Source organism: Equus asinus, chromosome 13, assembly GCF_041296235.1.
Source record: "Equus asinus isolate D_3611 breed Donkey chromosome 13, EquAss-T2T_v2, whole genome shotgun sequence".
In the NCBI taxonomy this organism is placed as follows: domain Eukaryota; kingdom Metazoa; phylum Chordata; class Mammalia; order Perissodactyla; family Equidae; genus Equus; species Equus asinus.
Genome location: NC_091802.1, coordinates 21,174,402 through 21,201,946, shown reverse-complemented (window position 1 = coordinate 21,201,946; position 27,545 = coordinate 21,174,402). Strand labels below are relative to the sequence as shown.

The window sequence follows — 27,545 nt, the reverse complement described above, 5'->3', positions numbered from 1 at the left end:
AAGTGAGAAACAGAGCTGATGCATGTGAAGAAATTAAACAACTCCCCACAGCTTAGAGCAGTTGAATTTACATTTTACTTAAAAAAGGGGGGGGGAATGTACATACACAGGGAGGAAACTGGGGCGGGGAACAACAATGATCTGAAACGGAGTTCTACAATTTTCCCCTACAATGATCGATTTTGTCTTTTGGGCAGTATTTCTCCTGCTGGCGTACAACTGCTTACGATATTAACAAGGTTGGAGACGGGGATGTGCCAAAGATCCGGCCCCAGGTGGGAGGAGAGGGAGTTAGCATATACAATGAAAGTTTACAATACACAGCATTTTCTTTAAATGATGTCACGCAGCCGCGGGAAGGAGTTAACAACACTAACACGAGAATAATCAAATTTTTGCTTGTTATCCATGTACAGCAACTAACTGCTTTACAAAAAAGCAAAATAATACAATATATCATCACATGTATTTACAGTGTAGTAAATATACTTTTCTGTCAAATTTTACACAAACTATTTACACGTGAATATACTGCATTAAAAAAAATTGTGTGGCTGACACTAGGAGTGAATTTTTGTATAAGTCCATCGCATAACATTGAAAAAGACATGCCTCGTTATTGGGGGCGGGGGATGTAAAAACAAACAGAAAGCCCTAAGACCCACTAAGCAGGGAGTGTTGCCGGCTTACATTCTGCCTCCCCAGCATATCTGTTCCGGGGGTGGAAGCCGGCATCCGGCCGCGTCCTCAGCACCGGGCCGGGCGCTGCAGAGCCGGCATCCAGGAACGAACGGGGCTGCGCAGATGGAGGACAGAGCACTTGCCACTTTCCCCAAAGAGAGTGAACCGCGCCTCAATGTTGGCAACAAGGGCACCCCCTGGGACTGGAGCAGAGATAACACAGGCAGATGACACACGACAAAAACATGATGAGTTAATGTTTTCCTCTTTAAAAAGTCAGGGGAAACATCCCTAAACCCAAGACAAATTCCTTGTAATGTTCTTTATAGAACTGAGATTACACAAAATGGGCAACTTGCTCTGAATTTCAGGATTTCTTGTGCAGATTACAGGTATGAGGCCTAAAAAGTGTTTCATTTCTCAGGGGAGGCATATTGGTGAGAACTTAATCTCATGTTCATTTCAGTTACTTGGAAAGCTAGATTTTCCTCAAAAGTTGGAAGTTCTTTAAACAAAGTAAATTTTAAACCTTAGTAAGTTTTCAAATTCCCAGGATGTACTGTCAGAAGTACTTTTTCAGTTCAAGGAGGCTCAATTTTGATTTGTGCAACGCTGACCATTTCATGAGGTACTTCAAGGGAATTCATTCCACTCACTGCAGTCGAGGGAAATGATGAATACACTTGAGAAATACTACACCTTGGAAAACCTGTTTAGGGAAAGATCAATATTTCTAACAGGAAACCTTCGGGAGCTTGTCTATTTTGATGGGAGAAGCGAAATAGCATAACAACACCCACCGTCATATGCACCAGACCAGCCAACCAAGAGGAAAGACATGGAACCAACAGGATTAAAGGCTCACATGTGCCTTTTACTCCAGGAGCCAAGCAGTTGTGACAACTATCCCAGAGGCACGGGGCTGCCAAGACCTTAACGGCAGCTTGGCATCCTTGGCACTGTGTTGTTAATGATCTGTTTCTAAACTCAGCTCTAGTCTTAGCTTCTTTATAGTCTTAGTTGCTCTGTTCTTATAAACATTCTAGTCTAATGCAGCCTCTCCAATAGTTAAAAACGAAGGTTTAATTAATTGCACCTGTCTTCAATATTTTCCAACAATTCCATGTCAAAATAACTATTAATACTAAGGTTTTTTCCCCTTTTATTTTGGCAAATAGTTCTTACTTTTCCCAGGACTGTAAACAAATTAAAAAAATTAAATTCTTATTTCTGAATATCAAAAGCAATTTTATTTATATTAACATATTACATTGTTACTATGTGGATAAATGTGAAATGTGTTATATTATTAAAATCAGACCACTTAAATGTACCATTATTTATTGGCTTAGCTGTGGAATTTAATTTACTGAAATGCACCCAGGAAACAGCACTACAGGAACCCACCCCCCCCAGGTCTCTTCCTCCCTCCCAAAGCCACTGCATCTTAACATATAAAGGGAATCTGGGAGTAGGGGGGTAATATATTTTTGTAATAAATATGGTTTAGTTCTAAATTGGAACATCCAAATTCTAATACGCTCACTGAAGTCAACTTATTTTGCACACGCAGGTACCACAAAGAAGCTGGATCTCATTCCTATGGCAACCCCAGCAGCACGAGACTCTAGCCGGGCGGTGCAGCAGCACCCTTAAGGCCTCCTATCGTCACGCTAATGCAGGCTCACCAGTCCTTTCACAGTGATTTAATGCAATTCTATCATATAGAATCCAAATGTTTGCTAAAGAGAGTCCTGATTTTTTGGAGGGGAGAGGGAAGATTACAAGACATTTAAAATACATCTGATCAAAGAAACTGCTGATAATATACACCATACTCTTATGCTTCTTGGAAAATTATTAAACAAAATAAAAGCATCAGTTACTCTAAACGTCCCGTACCATTCCATTCTGCTGTGCAGCTAATGCAGACATCTATGAACATTACCTTCTAGGAACAATGGTCAACACTTTGTTCACTGATTACCCTGCTCAGAATCACGTAGGAAAGTAGAAGAGGAGGGGAAAAACGTATACTTACTATACTTAGTATAGTTTTGGCTTACAAAAACAAAAAACAACAACTTTTAGGATATTTAAAGATTAAAAGATAATCAACTGGAGAAAAATAAACTGGTTTGGCTGACTGAGTTTGGATAAGGCTTCAGAACTCAGCGCTTTAATTCGGTAATGTTAAGATATATGTGGTTACACTTACTTTCTGTAATTATTGCTAATACTCAAGTGTTAGTATTTCTCAAGAACCGTCTACAAAATACTAAATCCCGCCACCCCCAAAGTACCTCGCCCGTGGCTTTATGGTGAGAAGTCACCGGGGCCTGACCTTCATGGTTCCTTCAGTTTTGTAAGGTAAAAAAAAGTCCACAGCTCAAAGTCAGATTAAACATACTGGGGTTATAATATTAGTTCTCCCACAAACTTCTATCTTGGAAAGTGTGTAAATAAGACTAACACTTGACTCTGTATCATGAAGGAGGGGAACAGAGAGAAGGCAGAGCTCTGTGCAAATGGCTGTCCTAGCTGGCCAGTGGTAGCAGTATTCAGGAATCCATCCTCTCTCACAATCGGGATGTTCTCAGTTCAAGTGTCCTGACCTCCCACTTTCTTTGCAGTTGTTCTGAACACTTGCTTAAACCAGACACGCCAAAAGTAGAAGAAAAAAAGTTAAAGAAAAAGCAGCATTAAATTTAGGCAATGCTTCCGAGAGTTGATCATCTGGCAACATGGCAGACTGGATGGGCTCGTTATAAACCATGAAGGCAGCATCACAGCGTGGTGGTGAAGGGGTCACTAGTGAAGAGCCCGTGTAAGTTAAGTCTGTTTGAAAAAGGAAAGAAAGAAAGCTTCACACGATCTTCTTAATGCTATTACGTTTGAAACTGCCAGCGCTTCTTTGCTTCTGCACTTGGCTTGCGGATCCATGGCGAGTTCGTCCACTGTTACAGTGCCCAGTGGTTGGGGAGAGTTCAACGTTCTCCTTGTCGATTCCTGGAGGGAAACAGAGCAGCCAGTCACTCTCTCTCCTCAGGTGTTAAGGTCCAGGGTTGAATCTGATTTGCATATGAGATACAACCTGGCCAAGTGGTTTCGCATATTTCTTTTTAATGGTCCAACTGCAAGAATGTTTACAAAGACCTCGTCACACAGAAAACTCCCATTTTATTAAGCAAAATTTGCTATCACAGCAGAAAAACAGCATAAGAAAAAAAAAAAAGCCCGAGAAGTTGCACAGAAAAGCTAGAGGCAGGCAGGCTTGAGCTGAGTGAAAGGCTAGTGGCCACCAGGGAGATAAGAACTCCTTCCTCCAAATCATACCAGAAGCTTCCAGTAGAGGTCAGCTTCTAGCCATGTATCTTTACGGGTGTTTATACACAGAATATACATACTCTCTAGTTGCAGAAGGTACTGAAATTCATCATTTCAAAGAAAGGCAGATGCTTTTAATTTTTTTAATCATAGTGTCTTTCCCAAAGGAACTCAAATATTTACTGAGAAAATAATGTATCACAAAGGTCATATTGTAGAATCTTTGCTTTGACCTCCTTTTCAACTATGGCAAGTCATTTCATCTTCTCCACCTTAGACAGACACCATTTATTTCTCTCCTGGAGAAGATCAACTCCGCCCCCCCCCCAAAAAAACTGGGCTGTACAATGAATTTTATAAATAATCTAGGCAGTAACTTCATAATAGTAACCAGAAGCAAAAATAAGATATATATATATATATATTTTTTTTTTTTTTGCTGAGGAAGATTAGCCCTGAGCTAACATCTGTGCCAGTCTTCCTCTATTTTGTATGTGGGTCATCACCACAGCATGGCTGATGAGTGGTGTAGATCTGCACCTGGGATCTGAACACACAAATCTGGGCCACCAAAGTGGAGGACGTGAACTTAACCATTATGCCACAGGGCCGGCCCTCAAAAACAAGGTATTTTTTTACCCATCAGATTAGTCAAGATTACAAGTTGGACAGGTAACAGAACAGTCGTCACCCTGGGGAGCAGTGACTGCAAGGGGCATGAGGGTGACTCTTTGGGTGCTGGGAATGTTCTGTTTCTTGATCTGGATGCTGGATTTTTTAAGTGTGTTTACTTCTTAAAAGTTGATTAGGCCGTTAACTTACAATCTGTGTACTTTTGTGTCTGTTACACTTTAATAAAATTTACCAAAATAATTATACTGATTATACTTACCTTTGGCATAACTATTGGTGGGAGAGCAAATAGCTGGAGAGCATTTTAGCAATTTTTATCAAAATGTAAAGTACTGACTAATATTTACTGGTAAAGAAAGACGACCACAATTTTGGAGTAAGAAAAAAAATTAACCCACATACAGAGGGGAAAAAAAGGCTGGGAAAACATTTGCCAAAACATGTTAACTCTGGATGGCATTATTTCAGGTGATTTTTACTTTATTCTTATCTATACCATTTTAGTTTTTAAAAAAAACATTAAATTTGATAATGGAAAAATTCCCATTTTGGGACAAAAAGCATTTCAAGTCAAAAAGTACTTTGTAATAGAAAATGTACATAGGGGCCGGCCCCGTGGCCTAGTGGCTAAGTTCGGTGCACTCTGCTTTGGCAGCTCAGGTTCGGTTCCCAGGCACGGACCTACACCACTCATTGGTGGCCATGCTGTGGTGGCAACCCACAGACAAAATGAGGAAGACGGGCACAAATGTTAGCCCAGGACAAATCTTCAAGCAAAAAAAAAAAAAAAAAGTACATAGACCCACCTACCTATCTGTTGGCTCACGAACAGGAAACGGATTTGGGATGACCTCCTTCTAAGAGCCACACATCCTACATCTAATTCAGCCTTGAATTCAGAGTATAAGGCATCTACAGGCACATGGCCTGTTTGACATAGGCTCAGTAGAGGTCTGCTGTCTTGAACTTATCAAAGGAACAGGGGCATTTGTCAGTGTTTGTTTACGAGAAAGTGCACTGGACCAGGCTGTGAGTACAGAGCTAAAAATGTCAGTGACCCCTCTCCAGGAGCCACGCACAGTGAACCAGTACCTCGAATCTGCTCTAATCTAATCATGTGTGTAGAAAGATGAATGGAAGAAAACACAACACCATGTTCACAGAACTTTTCTCTGGGTAACAGAATTCTGGACGATTTTTATTCTCTTCTGCATATTTATCTGCATCTTCTCCAGAGCTATTTAAAAAGAACAAAATTGAAAGAAGGCTGCTCGTCATCTCTTGAATGTGCTTGAACTTTCGTGTGGTGTGTTTGTGTGGCTCTTTTCATTGCCCTGCCCATCTCTATAGGATCAAATTCAACCCATATTTTTTCTCATCTCTATTTCCTTCGTGATGCATTCTCTGTCTCCTGCCAGAACTACTTTCTCCCTCCTTTTATGTGGTGTTTATATTTATCACTTTTGGCCTATACCATCACAACTTGTGTGTTTGTCTATTTCCTCTACTAGAGTAAAAGCACCCAGAGGGGCAAAGATCATTTATTATCCATTTTTATTTTCCTATAAGATCCAGTTGATGTCTTTTTCAATAATATTGGTTAAACTGAATGCTTCCATGTTTAAATGTGATGGCTGTAATTAAGAGCCAAAAAGCATGCAACCCCTGATCTGTAGAGGGTGGTAGCATATTTTTAGTGGAAAAGATAAAATTTTTTCAGCTCCCTCCATCTGAAATTATCATGAACTTGTCAGTGTATTTGAACTTCCATTACCTTAAATTTGTACGTGGCCTACAAGTTCGAGTTCAATAGTTCCTTATGTAGGGTCATTTCCTTAACAGGAAGTAAGACTCAGGCAAAGCCAGGACTTTAAAAAGACAAGAGTTTGTAACAACTAGGGGATGGCCACCAGTAGGGACCCAGCATGGCCACTGGGGGGCCTGGGGCTCTGCCAGCAGTCTGCTGCCCCGGGGCTCCTTCTTGTGCGCCCGTTGGTGCAGCCTTGCCCCTGCTAGACTGAGGCTCACTCTGCGGGGAAAGCAGTCACCACACTGCAGGGTGTGGACAGGGCCTGCTCAGTGATACTCACAGGAATTAAAATTATATAAACGGTGGTCACATAGAGTAAGCCACTAGGGTTAAAAGTTTCTTCAAAGAAATACTAAGACTATTCTATTTTCTGTTTTGTTAGGCAAATAACCTTCAGACCTCTAAATAAAACTTTGAAAGCCTATTTACCTCCTGTTAAATGGAAGGGTAAAAGCCAAGGTGTAAAGTTTTACACATACAATGACCTGAGCTATGTAAAGAGGAGAAACTGAAATGAGAGATGCCAAAACGTTAATAAACAGTGATTATTTTAGAGTGGTGGGATTATGGGTGATTTTTTCCTTCTATTTTTCTGAATTTTCTAATTTCTTTTCCTCATGAGCATGCGTTCCTTTTAATTAAAAATATTAAAGTGTCACCCCATCACTCATAACAAAGCTTCAACGCTAGGAGACAGGTTGACATCCCGACTTCTACTCTCAAATTCAATTTTCATCTCACTTCAATTCTTGTTTTTTTGTGTGTGTTTTCTTCCTACTCAGTGACCCAACTCTACAAGTCACACACGGGTAAATGTGGTATGACTGTGATCCCTAAGTTCAACTTCACAGCAAAGATACTTTACTTTAAGGATCAAGGAGAAGCTGACATAAAAACCTTGGACGGTCATTTTAAAGAAAAAAGTCAATTAAAAGGGCAGGGGACGGCCTGGTGGCGCAGGGGTTAAGTTCGCACATTCTGCTTCTCAGCGGCCCCGGATTCGCCGGTTCCAATCCCGGGTGCGGGCTTGGCAAGCCATGCTGTGCTAGGCGTCCCACATAGAAGGTAGAGGAAGATGGGCACAGATGTTAGCTCAGGGCCAGGCTTCCTCAGCAAAAAGCGGAGGACTGGCAGTAGTTAGCTCAGGGCTAATCTTCCTCAAAAAAAAAAAAAAACAACAAAAAAACGCAGTATATTTATGTCAAAATATAGCATCTTGAAAAAGCCAAGTTAGTATGAAACAAAATGATCACGGTATCTGGTTCTAGCATTTAAGTCCTAAGCATAATTCTCACTTTTGAGAATTTTGGCAACATTCTTTCTTTTTCTCCTCTAAAATTAAATCTAGAAACCTTTCTAAAAGCTGGTGAAGGATTTGGTCTCCACATTCTATGGGAAACTCTCAGATGATCAGCCAGTTTGCTCAAATGGAGCCAGAAGCCCTCCTGCGCTGATGTGTGCTAGATTTAATCAGCGAGCAGACCCTGTGTTGCACTTCTCATCAAGGCCCTTCTTATGCCCCTAAGTGCTGGCTTTCCCTCCTGACCGTCAGTGGGCACAAAAGCAAACATCCATGAGGTGATGGAAACCCAGAGGCTGCCGCCAGAATGAAACAGACACGAGGCCTCTGCAGCGCTGACGCCAGTTTAAGCCCCCGAGGTGCGCTGGGGTCTGACAGGCGGCCGGGCACAAACATGCAGGCAGAGGGAGCTGGGAATTCTCCACAGCAGCGTATCACTAACTCTAAGCTTCAGTGAATCCTGGGGTTTCCAGATAAAGATACAATCCCAAATAAGAAGAGTTATTGGCTAAAATTCAGTGAATCAAGTAAGTGGGAAAGACAAGTGCTGGATTTCACTGTAGTCACTTAAGCCACACGTCCCTGTCCTCTCCTCACACGTGAGTTCCTTGAAGGCAGGCACCAGGCTTTGTTTATTCTGACAGCTAGGGATAGGGATCCAGACTGACAAATAAAACACTTCTTAAAAAAAAATTCACCTATTTTTTTAAACACCAAAACAGTTTCCCAGACTGGAACCTACTATTTTCATGACTGAATCCCTTCTAGCTCTTGAGAGGCTGAGGAAAAATGGGTTAGGTAATCTGTGAAGTTACACAACGAAAAGGAAAGACTAACAGTAACATAACCTCCTACCCCCTGCACAGCAGTGCTGGTAGGTCCCTGTCTCTGCACTGCTCCGTTTATTGCACATAGAGTAACGCAAACCCGTCAGGAAAGGCTTATTACATAGACGAGAAGGCAGACACGTCAGAAGATCCAGGTTTGAGTCTCAGCTGGATCAGAACTCTTATTTGGTTCTGGTTCTTAATCTGGCAATTATGGATAACAGTAGATGTGCCTATTTCAAAGGGTTGTTAGAAGAATCAGATAAGATAATCTATGTGAAGACTTTTTGCACATAGATAAAATAATTATTACACAAATTAAGATGCTCCTAATACCTGAAATAAAAAGACCAAGTGATGTACTGAAAGGTTTAGATCAAAAGCATAGAACTTGAATTTTATACCAGAACCCATAAAACTCCTGAATAAGCACAAAATACAATAAATCTTCTTAAAAGAAAGGGTAATTATAGCTTGTTCTTATGCTATAGTAAAGGCGTGTTAAATATATATTTAGAAATATTTGTATTTTGAGTTGGATATACAAAACAGTAACTAAGAATTTAAAAAAATTTTAACAGACTGTCATCAATTGCTAACACTTCTTTTTCTATTAGGTCTAATCTTTCTGTATAATAATTATGGAAGATTAAAAGAAAAAGCATCTTTGATAAATTAGACGTAAGTGTAGGACATGGTTTTTCTTGAGTCCCCAGAGCTGACGCTGGACCACATTCCTTTTCATAAACACAGGTGACAGAGTGGACGGCCAGCTTTAATTTCTAAGGAACACTGGGGTTGGCTTTACATTTGGAGAAAACAAATATTTCCTAAGCTAAAAACTCATCAAACCACACAGCCTGCATTCTCCCTGACCTCGCCCTGGAGTTTCTCGTCAAGCTGCCTGTGTTAGTGGAGGGCCGGGACTGCACCTTCAGTGTGCAGGGGGAAGGTAAGCAGCTCCTGGACCGAGACGGGACACTGGGCCCTGCAGTGCCAGGAAGCACCCAGACCCTAAAGCAGTGGCTTTACAAGACCCTCAGGTGCTAAGCCAGACTGTGCTTACAGAGATTGGCGAATGAAGTCTCATGCCATGTGCCCAGGACGAGCGCAGGGGAAGCAGTACTTCGTGCAAAGGTGACGAAAGCAAAGAGTACCTTGATGAGGGAACAGCTGCATGGAAACTGCTGATTTAGAGCAAGGCAGAGAAGCTTCACAGACACAGAATGGAAGAAAAAACAAACGTGAGTGATGTCCGCAGAATTTTTAAAGGGTGAAATATGATTAGACACTGGATAATTATTACGTTCCCTGGTTTCCAGGAGGAATCTGGTTTTAATTATTGCACTCTGAACATTAATTTCCTAAATATTACACTCTGTAAACAAATGCTAGAACGTACAGTTTTACAGATAGCTGTTTTTTTTACCACCTTTACTAGAATGAAGAATCTTTGCTTAAATCAAGAATTAAACTAAAAAATGAGAGGAAAAATGAGCATGAATTAAACCAAGCAATTGCTCAGTTTAAAATTGATTTCCCCCTTAAATACACAGTAATAGCAAAGAAAAAGAAGGGAAATAAATCAAGAAAATACCAAATAAAGGTCTGGGGATACATAAGCAGTACCCTAAAACACTAAAATCGTTTCAGAGATTTTAAGTAGTTTCACAATAGAGGCCTTTAAGTTTCTTCCATGGGGGAGACTTGGTAAACCTGGGAAACCCAACAGGAGTGGCACTGACTCAGAGCTCAGTTTACGTTTAGAGAAATGGCTGTGGCGACGCGTTGCTGTGCACACAGCTGTCAGCACTGTCCGTCCAGGAAGCTTATAGTTCCTAGCTGCTCCACCCAGCTTCCCAGAAGGGAGGTCCGCACTACAGAAGCAAAGTGCGTGAATAACTGACAGGCCTCGACACAGACCCAAAATAAAGTGGAAGAAGTGAATTTAAAACAAAGCTCAACTAAATAGGTCGTTGCTGTAAAAAATTCATGCTCTAATACTAACAATAAAATAAGCTTTTTGAAGAAAAACATTAAATTTTTTTTTTTCTAGTAAATAACATGTTAAAAACATCACAGGAGGGGCCAGCCCCGTGGCCGAGTGGTTAAGTTCGCACGCTCCACTTTGGCAGACTGCAGTTTTGCTGGTTTGGATCCTGGGCGTGGACCTGGCACTGCTCATCAAGCCATGCTGAGGCAGCGTCCCACATAGCACAACCAGAAGGACCTGCAACTAGAATATATATATATGTACAGGGGGCCTTTGGAGAGAAGAAGAAGAAAAAAACAAGAGGAAGACTTGGAACAGATGTTAGCTCAGGGCCAATCTTTAAAAAAATAAAATAAAAAGATCACAGGCTTATTTTTGTTAAAAAATTATAACACACCTCTCATATTTTTTTGAGGTAAAAAATATATTATAAAACTTTTGCCATGGGGCCGGTCCCGTGGCTGAGCAGTTAAGATCACGAGCTCCACTGCAGTGGCCCAGGGTTTTGTCAGTTCAAGTCCTGGACGCTGACATGGCACCACTCGTCAAGCTGTGCTGAGGCGGTGTCCCACATGCCACAAGTGGAAGGACCCACAACTAAAAATACACAACTATGTACTGGGGGGCTTTGGGGAGAAAAAGGAAAAAATGAAAAAAATCTAAAAAAACCTCAGAAAAACAAAAAACTTTTGCCATAATTAACACCTGATTCTTCCAAACAAATGTCCCTTTGAACTATCAGAATACTTTGTTGTGCAAGGTACAACAAGACAAGTACCACAAAAGAGGTCAACATAGTTATCTGCGTGCACTTTACCACTCTTGTTGCTTAAATCTATTTGAGGGCAAGTGTCATGTCCTACTAGCTCCCCCACTCTCTCGGGTCTAATAGAGTCCCTTGCATATAGGACACAATGAATATCTGTAGGATAAAAAATCTGGAATATTTTGTTATTTTCCACAGAGCACTGCAGTATTAGTCTTGTACTTGAAAATCCCAGAACTTGTATACATGTAGAATTTGCTAAACAACATGGGTCAGAAGGAAGAACAGCTTTGGCTCAAAACCCCATACTAAAGATCCAGAGGCAAAAACCATCAAGTCTCTGCAACCAGGGTCTCTCTAATCTTTAAATGCCCTGGAGTACCTGGTGTACACGTACAAAATGGGTGTTCAAATGTTTACTGAATTACATTACAGTGTGAAAAATATTGGCAGACTATAAATAAAATTTTAATATTGGAAATGGATCTATTCGATTTCTTTTTTTTTTTTTTTTTATAAAAGATTTTATTTTTTTCCTTTTTCTCCCCCAAGCCCCCCGGTACATAGTTGTGTATTCTTCGTTGTGGGTTCCTCTAGTTGTGGCATGTGGGACGCTGCCTCAGCGTGGTCTGACGAGCAGTGCCATGTCCGCGCCCAGGATTCGAACCGACGAAACACTGGGCCGCCTGCAGCGGAGCGCGCGAACCCAACCACTCGGCCACGGGGCCAGCCCCTATTCGATTTCTTTTTAATGAATACTGAGTCCACATAATTCCAACTGGATTTTTATTTCTAGTATCCTTGTTCTTTAACAGCTAAAGATGCATGGAAACCACACACTTAAAATGAAATGGTTATAAAGCGTTCAAAATATGGCTTTAAAAAAGGCTTCTTTGCTCATTATCTAAGAGAACCACTCATGGCTTGGCATTAACCAAGACAAAGTCCCATTTATAGCATTTTTAGGTAGACAGGTTTTATTTTCTGGTTCTAATCTTGGTTCAATTCATGTCCAGCTCAGCTGCACTGGACCTAATAATGGATCACGCTCTCACAGTTGAAATATTCTTATATATCATAGAGTAAATATTACGGATCCTCTTCAGGGTTCTTTTAGTGGCATTTGGGAAAATCTGAAGAGGGAAAGTTTTATGTCCATTTGCCTAAAAGGGCCACAGTTAACACATTTTATATGCACTGAATTCAGAGTACAGTCTCTTGGCTCCACTGATGCCAAGTTCAATTTCCTCTAGGAAGGGAGTCAGAAGACAGTCATTCATGTATTTTTAAATGTGGATTTATAAAACAGTCCTTCTTGTGTTAACAGGATAGACAAGCCGGCTAGGATGATTTGTCAAGAAGAACGCATTTTCAGAGACAACTGCTTTATGTAAGTGATCACCAATTCCTCAAAAGCTAGTGACTGATAAATTACCATGCTAAATTTTATTTAAATAAGGTTTAATGCTTGGGAGGGGAGGGAGCTCATGAATCTCTTATCTAGCTGATTTGACAGCAGAGAACGTTGGAACCCACCCCCCCAAAAAAAGGCAGCTTAGTGGCTGACCCTGCTGTGCACCAAAGACCCAGAAAGCAGTCTTGCATTGACGTGGGAAGTTTGCAGCAAAGGGTCGAGCTGTGTGCAGATTAGCAGCTTTTGCTTTTTGACCTCAGGGAACAGAGCTTTCAACTGCTTTAAGCTCAGCAGACCCGGCGCAGGCTGATGTTGGGTAAACCTGACAGCAAACCATACTTACTTCAGGGAGTGACACGGAGCTGCTTTAAATACTTCTGCTGGGGACTCAGTGATGGGAGTGGAGATAGGGAAATATTCTTGTTTCTATCCAACTAAATAGCAGATTTCAAATGCTAGACTGAGGAATCTGGATAAGATTTCATCACTTTCAGTCCTTTGATATTAGCAAACTCAGCTCCACAAAGAATTGAGGAGATAAGGATATAAGATTACATGGAGCTAAAGATATAAAGCAGTTACCTAATTACAAACAGAGTATTAACACTTATAAGAGGTATTCCCTAATAGCAATAATTAGGTATATAGATATATCAGGATCCTTTTATGAAGATAAGCCTGCAATTTACAGATACAAACGGGTTTCATGAGAAAGGCACTATTGAAAAGATAAACCCTTTCTCCAAAAGCATGGTAAAATAATGTGGCAAACCCAAGGGTACATAATTTAAAATTTAGAGACAGGAGATACTGAACACCGTGATTCCCCTTAACTAATTCTACTACTTTTAAAGCTTCGATATCTTTTGAGAATAATCAGAGGTTTCTAGGGTATAGTGGTCTATCCAAGGAGCCATCTTTGGAGAACTACTGGAGGTGATGCCATTGGTTTAAAACTGTAACCAAAACCATACATGCCATTCTCTGATATTTATAAATAACTCTAAATAAGAGGTTGCAGAGTAGGATGATTTTGAGTGTGTGTGTGTGTGAGAGGAAGACTGGCCCTGAGCTAACATCTGTGCCAATCTTCCTCTACACTGTGTATGGGATGTTAGCACAGCACAGCTTGATGAGTAGTATGTAGGTCAGTGTCCAGGATCTGAACCCGTGATTCCTGGGCCACCGAAGCAGAGCATGCGAACTTCACCACTATGCCACCAGGCCAGCCCCAGGATGATTTTTTTAAGCAAACGATATGGCTAATGCTCAACCAACACAGGACAAAAGCAATTAATCAACTAGCAGGGGAACCTGTATTGGTCTTTATGACCAACCTAATGGTTTTTCTTTTTTCATTCTTTATTGCCATCAAATATATAATGAGCATTCAAATTCCCATTCTCTCTCTCTCTCTCATTTCTTTTGGTGAAGAAAATTGTCCCTGAGCTAACATCTCTGTCAATCTTCCTCTATTTTTTTTCTTTTTTTGCATGGGGGATGCTGCCAGTGTGGCTTGATGAGTGGTATGTAGTTCCACACCTGGAATCAGAACCTGCGAACGCCAGGCTGCCAAAGTGGAGCGCGCGAACTTAACTACTATGCTACCGGGCCAACCCGAAAGCTGAAGGTTTTATTGTCACCATTAGTGGGCAAAGATGGGGAGAAATCCCCTAACAATTAGTCTCGGGAAAAAAGTCAATACAAATCAACTAATCATTTTGATAAGTTTAACGCCACTTTAGTAGCCCAAGAGGCAAAGTTTTGGTCAAAAGAAACAGAACTTTAAAAACAAGAGGACCAATATAGAAGGAGTCTATGAATTTTCTAATTGTGATCAACATTATAAACAACAAACAATGCAGGAAATACAGAGTTCTACAGAAGAAAAAGAGGGTCGACTTAAGGTAAGGCAGATGGAAGTAATGAGACAGCAATAAACAAACAAATAAATGAAACAAAAAGGGCAAGGGAAGGAAGGGGGACGACAGATCACAGATACAGAAGGCAATGAATGTTGCAGAAAGAGCACTGGGCTTGGTTCCCAAGAACTGTGTGATAAAGCAATTAACTTAGTTCTTCTACAGCAGCCTCCCCATCGAACAAACACTGTGAGCCTAGAACTAATTCACCTCTTCAGTACCCCCAGCCCCAAATGCTAAGATTTCATGGTGGGGGGTGGGGGAGGGTGGTGGTGAGGGAGAGAATTCAGTGGCTGCAATACCTAGAAGAAAGTAAATTTTAAGTTTTGCCCTGGCTTTAACGGTTGAAACCCTGATTATGGGGCAAGATCACAGGCACACCCTAGGGCAGCACTTCTCAAATCTAGGGTGCATAAGTATCACCTGGGGTGTTTATTAAAATAGAGACCGCTGGCTGGGCCCCACTCTTGGAGTTTCTTGTGCAGGAGGTCTGGGGTGGGACTCTGGCATTTGCATTTCTAACAAGCTCCCGAATGATGTTGATGCTGCTGGTCTGGGACCGCACTAGCAGAAACACTGTCCTAGAGAATAAGTGACAGAGGGCAAATGAACATGGTTATATGAGGGGGAAAAAGTTGGCCAGATTTCTCTTATTTCTTGGAGGAAAAAAATAACCTGAGTAGGGGTAGTAAGGTGATTGTTAAATAAATGTTGGATCAAATAATTTGTTTCCTTTGCTGACCAAAGCTTTGTTTTTGACCAAAGCTTAATAGATGAATACAGTTATTTAATGTAATCGTTTATAATATGAATTGGGTATTATATTTGCCAAGTTCTTAAGAACCTTCAAAACTATATGTTTAAATGTTCATGCAAAACTGGGATTATAAACTGGGGATTCTATTTGTGGATTTTGAACATCACAAAATAATTATAATACATCATTTGGCTTTTTAAAGAAAATCTATGCTAACACTTAAAAGAACTGCATATAGTAACTTTTCCTTACAGAATGAGGTGTTTCATAAGTAAACTTTTCAGGTAACGGAATTTTAAGCTCCAAACCTTTTACTATTTTAACCATTTTAGAAGAGTATGTTTCTGAACAGAAAACAAGACCATAACGGAAGCTTTCTTCATTACCCACTGTCATCATAACACACAACAGCGTCAGTTCTGTAACGAGTAACACCTCCAGGGTCGACCAGAGTTACAGGAAACCATTCACTCTGATACTGAATGAGCCCAGAATTCTGGAGTTTCGCCATTTCCGCCATCTTGTTTCTCTCAGCCCACCTGAGCTATTAGCTATTATTTCTCAGTGTATCCACCTCTTAGTTGCATGTGGAATTGGTACACTTTTCCCACTTGGACCTGAGAGCGACTCCACAGTAAGGAACATGCTTACGGGCTTTAAGATGCTACTTTCTTGAGAGAGCTCTTTTGTCTGGTAGTTTACTCCTAGATTTTCAAGTTGGTGTCTGGATGGTTGACTTGTTGCTGGCAGCAGGGAAGCGGGGTACTATTATACTTTGTATAGTTTTTGGATACAGTATGCTGTATCAGAGACACAGAAGCCCTTAGGGCAAGGTTAGTGTATCAAGTAAGGGAATTATAATTCTGTTCACTTACAGGGTAATGTACCTTAGGTTGCTCTTCCTGCCAAAACTCTAAAAACCTTGGAACACTATCTGAACACTCTAAACATCTATCTTATGTATAACTGTTTGAAAGTAGAAAGCTTTATAGAATAACAAAATTCAAATCAGCTACAAGGTAAAGAAGAAATCTAAGATGAACCTCATGATAAAAAGGTGCAAAATCCACTACAAACTGATAACGAGGGAATTCCTAATGTTGTATATTAATATTATTGTTCAAATTTATATAAAGATTATATTTACTGACCTGGGGAATGCTGGGAAGTTGCAAGTGAGGTCATGGAATTGGAAAGGTTAAGGTTAGCAGTAATACTAAGCTGGCTCTGCACTGCAGGAGGATAAGGAGATGTGGGTGTCAGGAGGGACTCCTCACTGGTTTCTTCATCAATTCCAGGCAAATACGTGTCAATCAAGGCATCAAGAAATTTAACAATAAGCTCAGCATAGTCTGGGATTTGTGTTTGCTGTAATGGAAAATAGGAAATTATTTTAGCTCCATTTTTTTTTTTTGTAAATCCCCTTAGAAGCCAAAAATGATTAATTCAATTTTTGTTTTGGGCTTAATTTACTATTTTTCTTCCTTTGTATTATAGATTAAAAAAGAGGGTAGAGTAATAGTTATAGACTACCATGGGACTTACAACTTGGAATTTTATTCAGCTTATACTTCCAGCTTCCAGAGGAACCTGCAATTACTGAAAGCCATGCGCAGACAAAGAATGAATTAAGCCTGAGACAATACAATCATCAGGAATGATGTCTAGTCAATTTTCCAAAACAGAGAAAATGAGCAGAGCATCATCATCCCAGCTGCCATTTAGAAATTCAACTAACTAAACACTGAAGGTTCAGAGGGTTACTGGCAATCAAACCACAATAATTCCTGCAGGATATACTTATTCCTGTGACTTCAGGCCCATTTTTTTAATCACAGCCTTTGCACATCAAGAGATATTCAGTGATAACTAAACAAAATAACAGACAAAATACTCAATTATTAAAATTAGAACACGGTTTAGATAATTCATCTTGATTTAGCAACACTGTATATAGAACACTGCCCTAGGAACTGTGGGGGAAGAAAGAGAAGTCCTGCCTTCAAGGAACCTCAATCAATCTGGAGAGAGGCCACATACAGAGAATGATTAAATACACATTGATGTAGCACCATACCAACTAATGCCAATCAAAGAACAAAGTGAACAGGAGCAAATGAAGATATGTTCAGGGAAGAATGAATCTAATCCAACAAGTTGGAAGGAAAAATGTTTTCATGGGATAGATTTTTTTCATTATGTAATTTTTTAAAAATTGAGATTTGACATATAACATTGTCTTAGTTTCATGTCATGAGGCAGATTTTAACCATAAGTAATGCTCCTTCCTAATTACAAGATACTTAAGTGTGTGTATTAGGATCACTAAATACACGAGAGACTGAGGGCAGAAAAGTTGACAGAGGTTTATCATACCCTTGTGAAAAGTCAAGCATAAATTGAATTGAGTTGTTTTTTGTAAAAACTAATATAGAAACATATTAGAGGTGCTGGCTCTTGGAAAGAATCTTGTGGTGGAAAACTTTTTATAAAAATAGCATATGTGTTTACTGTGAATCATCATTCTGGGTTTCAGCATATTGTGTGTTCTTAAAGCAGGCACACTACTATGAATAAAAACTTTCATTTTGTCAATAGATAAAAATAGTTTTTCTTACCTTTGAAAACGGTCCTGCAAACCGCCACAAGCCATTAAAACCAAAACCTGCAACAAACCAAATGTTACTCTTATAATAAGCATGACATTCTTTTAACCTTAAGAGAAATTAAGTAAGTTACATAGTTGATGATATATAAAATCTACAGCACATTGAAAACTTTTTAGAATGAGTGTCAAAGTAGACAAACTCACTGAAAATATACTCAGTATGAACCATGTTTTAATTAAAAAAAAAAGTTGTCAACAGTTATTTACTGAAGATACAACGAAAAGAGTCAGAAAACTGCGTTTGGAGGGAAAAGCATGAACGAGCCTATCCCCTGGAAAGCACTCTGTAGCCAGTGCCCTCCATAAGGCTGCAGGCGCCAGCAAGGCCCTCAGCCATCCTCCTCCCGGCGCGTGTACTTACTCTGCAGGTAAGACGTCTGGTACTGTGGTGGGGACTCCTCATAGTATACCACACTCTGCACAATCCCATGAATCGGATTTAACAAATTTGGATCTTGGCACAATGACAACAGGGTGTTGATCTTGGAGTCCAACAAATTGTGCCTAAAAAAGAAAAAGTCAACAGAGGAACATTTTAAAGGAAAATTAAATGAAAATATATACTGGAAAACATATTATATATTCCCCCAGAACAATGTGATAAAAAGGAAGGGAGACGAGTGCTTTTTACTTTCTGGTGCTTTTCCAAATTTTCTGTAGTGAATGTGTATTTGCTTTTTTGGTTTGTCTGTTTTTTTTTTTTTTTTTTGTCATGAGAGGAAAATACGGTAAAAACAACCAACTAGTACTGTCATATAACCATGTTTAACTACACGGTGACTGCTCAGGACAAGATTGGCTTCATTCAGCCACTCAGTGTGCTTTGAGACCATCTCTTTCTGCTGACTGCTCATATGCACCCAGGGAGTTGAAACTAAAGTTAATATCAATCAGTGTTTAATCAATGCTGAATCAGATCGAATAAGGAAAGCAAAATTAGTCTAGAGGGCGTGGAATATATGATCCAATTATTATTTCTAACCTGGTTACACTCCATTAATAAAAATAACCAAGAGCCAACAATATAAAATTATGAGATTTTTAAATGAGATGAAACAAAAATAAGGAAATCATGACACTACATAGAAAGACTAGATCAGGAATAGAATTTCCCAAGTTCCTTTGGGTTATTTAGATTTCAACACTTTGAGGATAATGTGACCTTAGCCCTTAAAAGGAAAGAAAATTCCTTTCCTAAGTAGGAGGTCAACTTCGTTTTCACTCGGCTGTGGACAAATATGAATGCCCTACTGAAAAAGAAACCAAAATTGGTATGCTGACTTGACTACAGCAGTCTAATGGTTTGCTCCTAAGTGAGGAAACGAACAATGCTCAACATGATGAACCAATTAAGAAAATCAACAAGAAAAAAACTGCTTTTCCTAATGGGCCAAAACTAGTCTAGCCCATTAAACCCACTGTCTCCAAGCTAAAATCACTCTCACACTACCTCATGTTCCACTCTCCACAATCAGTGAACATCACTGGATGATACTTTTCCTAAGCTTTTATAAAACATTTGACCTCAAAACACATACAAAAGTTCAACACAAAAGGGGATACTTACACAACAGGAAAAACTTTGGGGAAAACAACACTGGCTTCTGCTAAGTATTCATAAAGAATTCGTTGATCAAACTCATCCGTGGTGTATTTCACCAGTGTAGCCTGCCAAAATGCAAAAAAGTAAACCAAAAAATTTTATTGGGTGGCTGGATTGTTATCTGTTTTGGTGAGAGGCAGAAGTTGGCCTTCCTTTTGTGTTTTTAATATTTAAGGGCCTCCTATGAGTAGACTGGAATGAAAGCTTGAGGGAAAAACCTTACCAGAACAGTAAGCAGCAATGCCTGGATCTTCGGGTCAGTAAGTACTTCTTCATCCAAGAGAACATTTGATTCAGACACTGAAACTTTACGTAAATGTGGGTGCTGTTGTGATGAGGAAATCCTCTGAGTTTCTGCAGTAAAATAAGGATTAACACGATCAGCTGTATTAATCAAATATACACAACTAGATACCACTTCACCTAAAATATTTTAATGTTACTTCTAAAATTCAATAGCTTTTTAGTAGACACTTAAAATATCAACATAAACGTCATACAGAATTACTATTCACCTATACAAAAGTTTTGGCTAGCTGTTTACAATGCTGTATATCACATATATGATGACTTTTTACACAGGTTTCAGGATAACTGTCATTTTAAGATCTGTATAGCTTATCTTTTGAAAAACAGCAAATGTTTCTATATTTCATCCTAAAGATTCTAAGAAACGGCTGGCAAGCACATATGGCTTTAACATACTCTCCCACCTTGGTTTCAATTTTCGAGATGAATTATTAACTTTGTTCTCACCCATTTCATAATCAGTTTCTGCTACTCTCCTCATTTTGGGGGGTGTTGTGATCCCTGATTCCACTTCTTGCCTTTTAGGAGCCTTCGTGTCTGATATCAAGTGATCAAAACTTTTCCTTGTTCCTATAAACAAAAGTTACAGAATATGGAAGTTCATTAACCACAGTGTCTGTGAATAGGAACACACTAAAAAGAAAATGTTTGGACATAAAGTGTTTAAGTTTTCACTTCAGGACTCAAAGAAAGCTCAAACATATCCCTGGGGCAGAGTTTCTCTCCTTTATTCTCCCCTTCTCAAGGAATTTTGGCCACACAGCTTTCTGTTTCAGTACAGAATGTACCTTATTGGTCCAAATTATACTGAGATTACATTCACTACACTGGAGGTAAACCAAATTCCGCCAACTAGCACGGTATTTGATAATAAATACACGAGCATGTGCTCCTCAGTAGCAAAGATCAACTATGTGTGAACAGCCATTTTTCAACTTAAGAAATTCTGCTGGTGCCAAGAAACAGTTATTAATGTATGAAGAATTTCCAAACACAGGCAAGATCAAAGTTTGATTTTAATTCTTCAAGCTTGGGAAAAAAGATTTGCATGCCTGAAAGTACGAAATGATAGACACACTGGGAGATGCTTCAAGAATAGCAAGTAGTACCCTCTCCCATTTCGCTTTGCGTTTCTCTAATCTTGCATTACACTAATGTTAAATACCTTTCTCTTATTTAAAATAAAAGGACTGAAATCGGATTATTTAAAACTTGCACTAAGTCTTGTCCATTCTACTTCAGAAATCTATCCCAAAGTTGACTCCTCTTCTCCATTCTCCCACTGCTCCTGCCTCAGTGCAGGCCTACACCATTTTTTGTTTGGACTGCCGTACCAATCTCTTAAACGGTCCCCTTGCCAGAAGCCTCTTCCTATCTCTTCACATCCTAGCTGGAAAAACTGTCCTGAAGACAAAATTTGGTCATGTCCCTTTCTCTACTTAAACATCCCTGCTGACTACACGATAAGGCTAAATCTCTTAACATGGCACACAACATCTCCCACAATCTAGTCCCAATCCCCTCTAGCCTCACTTCCTACCTAACTGCCTTTCCTGACTTTGCTTTATTCATGTTACTCCCGCTCTGCTGAATGCATGCCTGCCTTATCCTGTGTCTACCCGGCAAGCATGTATCACACCTTCAAGACCCACTCCAAATGTTACCTCCTCTCTGCAGCTTTCCTAATTTCCCCAGATCCTCAGTTTCCCCTCATCAAGACATGATACTTTAATGGCACCTGGGGATGCTGTTGCCATTGGCTGATTACATATCTTAGCTACCAAACTATGAGCTCTTCAGGGCAGAGACCTAGGACATGGTTGAATGAATTCAATACTGTATTTTCTCTGAAGTTAACTTTTCATTTACAACTTCCTTGGCATGAAAATCCAGAATTATAAAACACAAAGTAACCAGGAAACTCCTAGAAGATTATTTATGGCAAACTATAAACAGAAAGTAACTCAAACAAAAGGTAATAAGCCTATGTGACTAGAAACAGCGATTGACATTTGTGGTTTCAATTTTTTTCATGGTTTACTGGCAGGTTATTGATTTCACACTTCATTGTTTGTTCACTAATTTCCTTATGAACGCAAACATTTTCCCAATACCTAAAGATACTTAAAAATATGTTTGCATGGATAACTGACACCCATGGAGCCATTCATAGTGTTGGTCACTGAAATATGGATCCCAACGTATTCCAGTAACAGTGAAAACTTCAGCCAAAGTTGTACAAGAGCACCTGTGCACTTCCTCTGTGGTGAGGTAGGATCAGTGGGCTCTCTCATTATTTGCTTTCAGTTTTTGAAAAGGGAAAGGGTCTTACAGCAATTCAGGTGGACTTCTCTTTGACAAACATTGATGTAACTGAGCAATCTTAACTTTCAAGAATCATTTCTTCTTATAGTAATAAAAAAATATAGTAATCAACAGGGCCGGCCCAGTAGCGCAGTGGTTAAGTTCACGCTCTCTGCTTCGGCAGCCTGGGGTTCGCCAGTTCGGATCCCAGGTGCAGACCTATGCACTGCTTATCAAGCCATGCTGTGGCAAGTGTCCCAATATAAAATGGAGGAAGATGGGCACGGACGTTGGCTCAGGGCCAATCTTCCTCAGCAAAAAGAGGAGGATTGGTGACACATTAGTTCAGGGCTTATCTTCCTCTGAAAAAATATATATATGTAGTAATCAAAAAATCTTACCTCTTCGTCTTTTTAAAGAAAAGATGGCAAATAGTACTATTACAGCTTCAGACCACATTGACATACTCTGCTCTCAGATGATAATTTCTGGAAGTACTTTGTCAAAGGCGTGCATCTGAGCGCAGCAAGACTCTTCCTTTCCTGCGAGTACCTAAAGTCGCTACTATTCCTGCCTCCCTGCTGCCCGGTCAAGGCAGCACAAAGCACGGAGCGCCATGGCATGCAGTCTGAGAGTGGGGACAAATCTGTTTCCAGACCCCATTCTCATTACTCTGTCTCAACTGATACGGCTTAACTGATGTACTAAACTCTCTCATAATCGGCATCAAAAGCTCTGCTACATCAAAACCAGGAAATTTTGATAATCTTGAACCGCTTCAAATAATTTTCCAAGAGTGAAAGTATCTGATCAGTTTTTTAAATAATTCTAAAAAATCCTACATAATTTAGATAAACTAACCCAGCAACTTCTTAGTGTTGGCCTGAGAAGGCTGCCCCATGTCCAAGCTCATGGATTTCCTGGCTCGGGGGCTGGTCTGGCCCACGGTTGGATAGGTGGCTGCAAGGTACCCTTCCGAGCCTTTGGGAGAGGACCATGGCTGACTCTCCTTTAGTGTCCTGAGAGATTTAAACAATTGAGAAGAATTAATTAACATGGTGACAAATACAACCATTGTTTGCCCCTCCCAATTGGCTGTTCTATAGTAATCAATTAATTTTAAAACTGCATTCTAAAGGGCTTTAGGATACAAATTCTTAATGTATGCCCAGAAAGCATCCACTTTCTTGCCATAATATCTTATACATAGCAGGTACTTAGCGGACGCTCAACAGAATTGCACTGCATTTATTTTTTAATCAGGGAAAATCAAGTCTAAATAGGCAATTGTATTTTTGGTTTAAAAACCAAGAAAATCAACCTTAATTTATACTTTGACAGGGGAACACAGGCAAACTCACTTCCTCTTTTCCACTACAAAGGGGCATATCTCAAAGAAATATAATCATAGGAATGACTGAAGAATAAGACTATTGAAAATCAAGTATGCCTGGAAAGCTTTTGCATACATTGTTAAAATCTCAGTGGTAAATTTTTTAGGGCTTTTTATTAAAACGTGGGATGTTGATAAACTAAATGATATAAGCTCCACAAGTATAAAATTATACTCCTATGTTTAACACTGTACTTAAAACTTGACACTTTTAATTGAAAATATAAAAAATTTACAAATGATGCCACTTTCATGTAATTTCTCCATGTTATAGTGAAAAATATACTACCCCAAACCATGCACAATAGGGGACATAATTTGATTATATCATTTAAATCTGTAATAGATAAAATTTTTTAATAACTTTAGTATGATATGTAAATACAATGAATGTCTTGGCATATGCAACTTTTTACAAATCTGTATAACTTAGTATTCTATCATTACGCATGTAATGTTGCTTATTTGTCACGTTAGTTTTTTCCTAGGCCCTTTCAGCAACCCAATACTTTCAAGATCATCTCTTTTCATTATTCAATTGGTTTGTTTAAAGGAGGCAATCTAATGTTAATATTAGCATAATTAGATTAGAAGAATAACTTTCCTACTATTATCCCACATAAAATACTGTACATTTATAAGTTTTGATTTAACTCTTCCTAGATTATCTCTAGATTCCATTCTATATTACCTTCTGATTATTCTGCTGCTTGCCTCCATTAGCATGGAAAATTGAAATCTGATTATAATTATGTAATTATGAGAGAAGTCCATTTACCTATAGCTGGGGTCGCCATGATGAATGGGATATGTATCCATAGGAATATTTTCCATTGAAATATCAGTAAGAAGAAGAGACTTTCTATGTTTTAGGCTACAGCGACTTCGAACCTCCTCAGATACTGTGAGTAAAGCTAAAAGAAAAAAGAAGGAAGGTTAAAAAATTGAACCAATCACAAATGTGACTTAAAACAGCTGTAAATGTGAGTGTGAAGAGCCTAGAAAGTGTGAAGTTTAAGGCTACAGAACACTTAGGACAGACTTGTTATCTTAAAGGGTTTATGGTCTGTTTTAGAAGACTGCACATAAACATGAATATACAAAGAAATTTAATAAGCACCTTATATGTGTCAAGTGCTTTATGTACATTTGATCTCAACAAACACTACAAGTAGGCAGGGCAGGTACTCCAGGGTCTATTTCTCAGATAAGGAAAAATACTCAGGGATGTTCAATGATTTTTCCAAGGTCAAAAGATTCAACCAAAAAGGTTGCCACAAATTGAAGTCTGCTAAACTGGGAATCAGCGCTTTCCATCAAACAACTACGTTCGAGAACTGTATGATACATTAGTGCTAAGTGTTGCTGCGTGGAGAGACGCAAATCGGGAAAGAGTACATAGGGAAGGTTTAATGGAATGCTGGGGATAGGAAGACATTCCAGGTAAAACAAGACGATTAGCTTAAAACAGCCCATCCATTTGGAAAGGTAATAAAAAAATGAGGCTTATGAAATTTAGACAAAGAGGACAGAATCAGCAGGGCTGCTTAAGAGCCCAGGATGCTAGACTAAGGCGTCCAGATTTTATGACAGACAACAGGGAACCACATAGTATCTTGAACCATAGGTGACAAAGGAAACACATTACAGATTCTAATGAAAATTCTTTTATACGGCAAAATGTTTTGGCAAAACTTTCAAAATTGTCACCACCACCAGAGGTCTGGACTGTGAACTGTTCACCTGCCGAGCAACCCGCTGAGGGACCTTGCGTGCCTGCGTCTGTGTGGCAGGCCTCAAACACAGACGTGGTACGATTAACTGTCTTTTTTGTGTTTTTACCTGCTAAGTAAGCCACGCTCTGCGTATTCACCTCAAATTTGTCACAATTTCTATGTTTGTTAACCAGAGTTAGTAGTGTATGCAAAATTCTGACTGTTCGTGCAACAATAGCAGGTGAAGGATGTCTGTACCCTGCAAAAAATAAAAACAAACAAGTTAATTCATCCTTTCAACAAGTATTTGTTGAGTTCTTTTTCTGTGAACTACATAGCAACTATGCAAGGAAAGGAAGAATGAGGCTAACTCTGCCTTCCGAGCACAGCCATTTGGTAAGGTAAAACATACACGAGTAGTTAATTACACACAGGATTAAGTCCTCAAAATGCGTAGAATAGAGTGATGCCCCTGGAACTCGAAGGAACCTCAGGGAGAGGAAAATTGGGAAAGATGGGGGTGTTTCAGATCTTCCATTCCCTAAAGTAGTGCAGGGATGTTTTTAAAAACCTATGTATCCGGAGTTCACCATAAAATATCTTTTGATAATAGGGTTCTACTGCTTAAAAATTTTTTTTAATTAAAGGAAAAAAACCCTAATGACATAGGAAGTATATACTCTCAGAGCCTAAAGAATAGGGTTGATTAGAGGGTAAGCTTGACCTTCGGACAGTTTCTAATTACTAATACTACTCCATTTTAAAATAGGGGATTTGAACACTGAAAAATCTGGCATTCTTTTAGAAATACAGAATAAGCAAGCACGTTTTCAGCCCAGTTGCAATCTCTCTTCTTGGTATCCTGTAGTAAGTGTACTATCTTTTGAGCAATCCTTATCCATTTTAGAGATTAAAGGTGCCAATATTTTTTGCAGAAATTTCATAATGTGGTGAAGTCAAAAGAAAACATTCACGGTGGTGGGTGTATGTATTTATATCAGCTAAAAACTGGGGGAACCTCCATAATCCCTCAAGCCTAAGAATCATTTAAATCGATACAAAGCTAGAGCTTGAGCCTCTAATTGTGGCCGAATCCAGTGCTGCTTAAGACCCATGACCCAGGGGTCCTGACCCCAGGCCCTATTTTACACTGCTTTTGCCTCTGACTCACCACTACATGCTGTTCCTGTTAACTGCAGTCTCTGGCCATGGCTGCTCCATGTAAAGAGACCAAAGCTAACATGCAGTGAAGTCAGCCGTGAGGAGCAAAGCCAGATTAGGGAGTGAACGAGCTGGCTCTGATGAATAGCTGGAGACCACTGCTGTAAGCAATACAGAAATCTGGAAGCGTGAGGGTGGGGTACAGAGAGGTGAGGTTCTACAGTATGTAACGGGACTGCCGGACAACAATTAGAAACAAGCTGCAGAAAACCTATGATCAAATCTCTAAGATAACATTTTCTAACATAAGTTACTCAAATAACATTGATCTGTAGTCTATCTTATTCTGATAATCAGAAAGCTACTTCAGCAGTGTTAACTGATAATACAGCTATTGGAAAGTTCAGTACTTAGGAATTTTATAAAAATCAACTCTTTTGCTTTTTAAAGGAAATCTGATAAAGAGTGGAAATTAGGCTCTATTAAAGTACACATTGAACAAAACATAACTCAATAAGACATATATAGTTTGTGTTTAAAGTAAGACACATAAGCCAGATTATTTCAAGCAATCAACTATTTCAGTTCCTTCTGGCTTCCTAATACCATTTCAAACAAACACTCTGTCACAGGGCCTCTACCTTTTAAGAGGTGTCCAACCAGTGCAAAGTTAAAGTTAGAGTTGAAATTGAGTCCAACAAAATGATCCATTTGCTTGCAGTGCCATTCCAGAGGATTCCGAATTGCCATAAATACTTCCTCTGGACTCTGTTAAAGATAATCATGAGATGGTTGATGGGGTTCACACAGGAGCTTTCCTTAAAGGACCACTTATTGGTTTTTGATTGTGTTTAACAGCAATGACAAGATAAGTAATCCATTTAAGCTGAAAGAAATTATTTTCAGACAACTACAGAAAACCATAGAATATTTAAGGTACTACAAATAAATTAGTACAAGAG

General features: G+C 39.4%; 1 protein-coding gene and 1 long non-coding RNA gene across 13 annotated transcripts in view; one reads left to right on the top strand and one right to left on the bottom strand.

Moving 5' to 3' along the window:
• Window positions 1–606: 606 nt before the first annotated feature.
• Window positions 607–27,545, bottom strand: part of NF1 (neurofibromin 1) — a 240,627-nt gene continuing 213,688 nt past the window's right edge. For 8 of the 12 annotated variants that reach the window (XM_070482735.1, XM_070482736.1, XM_070482743.1 and 5 more), the window contains 12 exons: window positions 27,225–27,351; window positions 25,550–25,681; window positions 24,486–24,621; window positions 23,176–23,333; window positions 20,458–20,580; window positions 19,925–20,055; window positions 19,666–19,766; window positions 18,460–18,602; window positions 18,049–18,095; window positions 16,582–16,798; window positions 9,736–9,789; window positions 607–3,690 (listed from right to left, as the gene is read on the bottom strand). In XM_070482735.1, the coding sequence (XP_070338836.1) occupies window positions 3,548–3,690; window positions 9,736–9,789; window positions 16,582–16,798; window positions 18,049–18,095; window positions 18,460–18,602; window positions 19,666–19,766; window positions 19,925–20,055; window positions 20,458–20,580; window positions 23,176–23,333; window positions 24,486–24,621; window positions 25,550–25,681; window positions 27,225–27,351 (1,512 nt within the window). In that variant the 3' untranslated portion in view covers window positions 607–3,547. The remainder of the gene's footprint in view (window positions 3,691–9,735; window positions 9,790–16,581; window positions 16,799–18,048; window positions 18,096–18,459; window positions 18,603–19,665; window positions 19,767–19,924; window positions 20,056–20,457; window positions 20,581–23,175; window positions 23,334–24,485; window positions 24,622–25,549; window positions 25,682–27,224; window positions 27,352–27,545) is intronic. The other 4 variants (XM_070482740.1, XM_070482741.1, XM_070482737.1 and 1 more) reach the window with 2 other exon arrangements.
• Window positions 9,690–14,400, top strand: LOC139040025 (uncharacterized). Its single transcript, XR_011493693.1, has 3 exons — window positions 9,690–9,822; window positions 12,665–12,727; window positions 14,262–14,400. It is a non-coding gene; the product is annotated as an uncharacterized lncRNA (long non-coding RNA).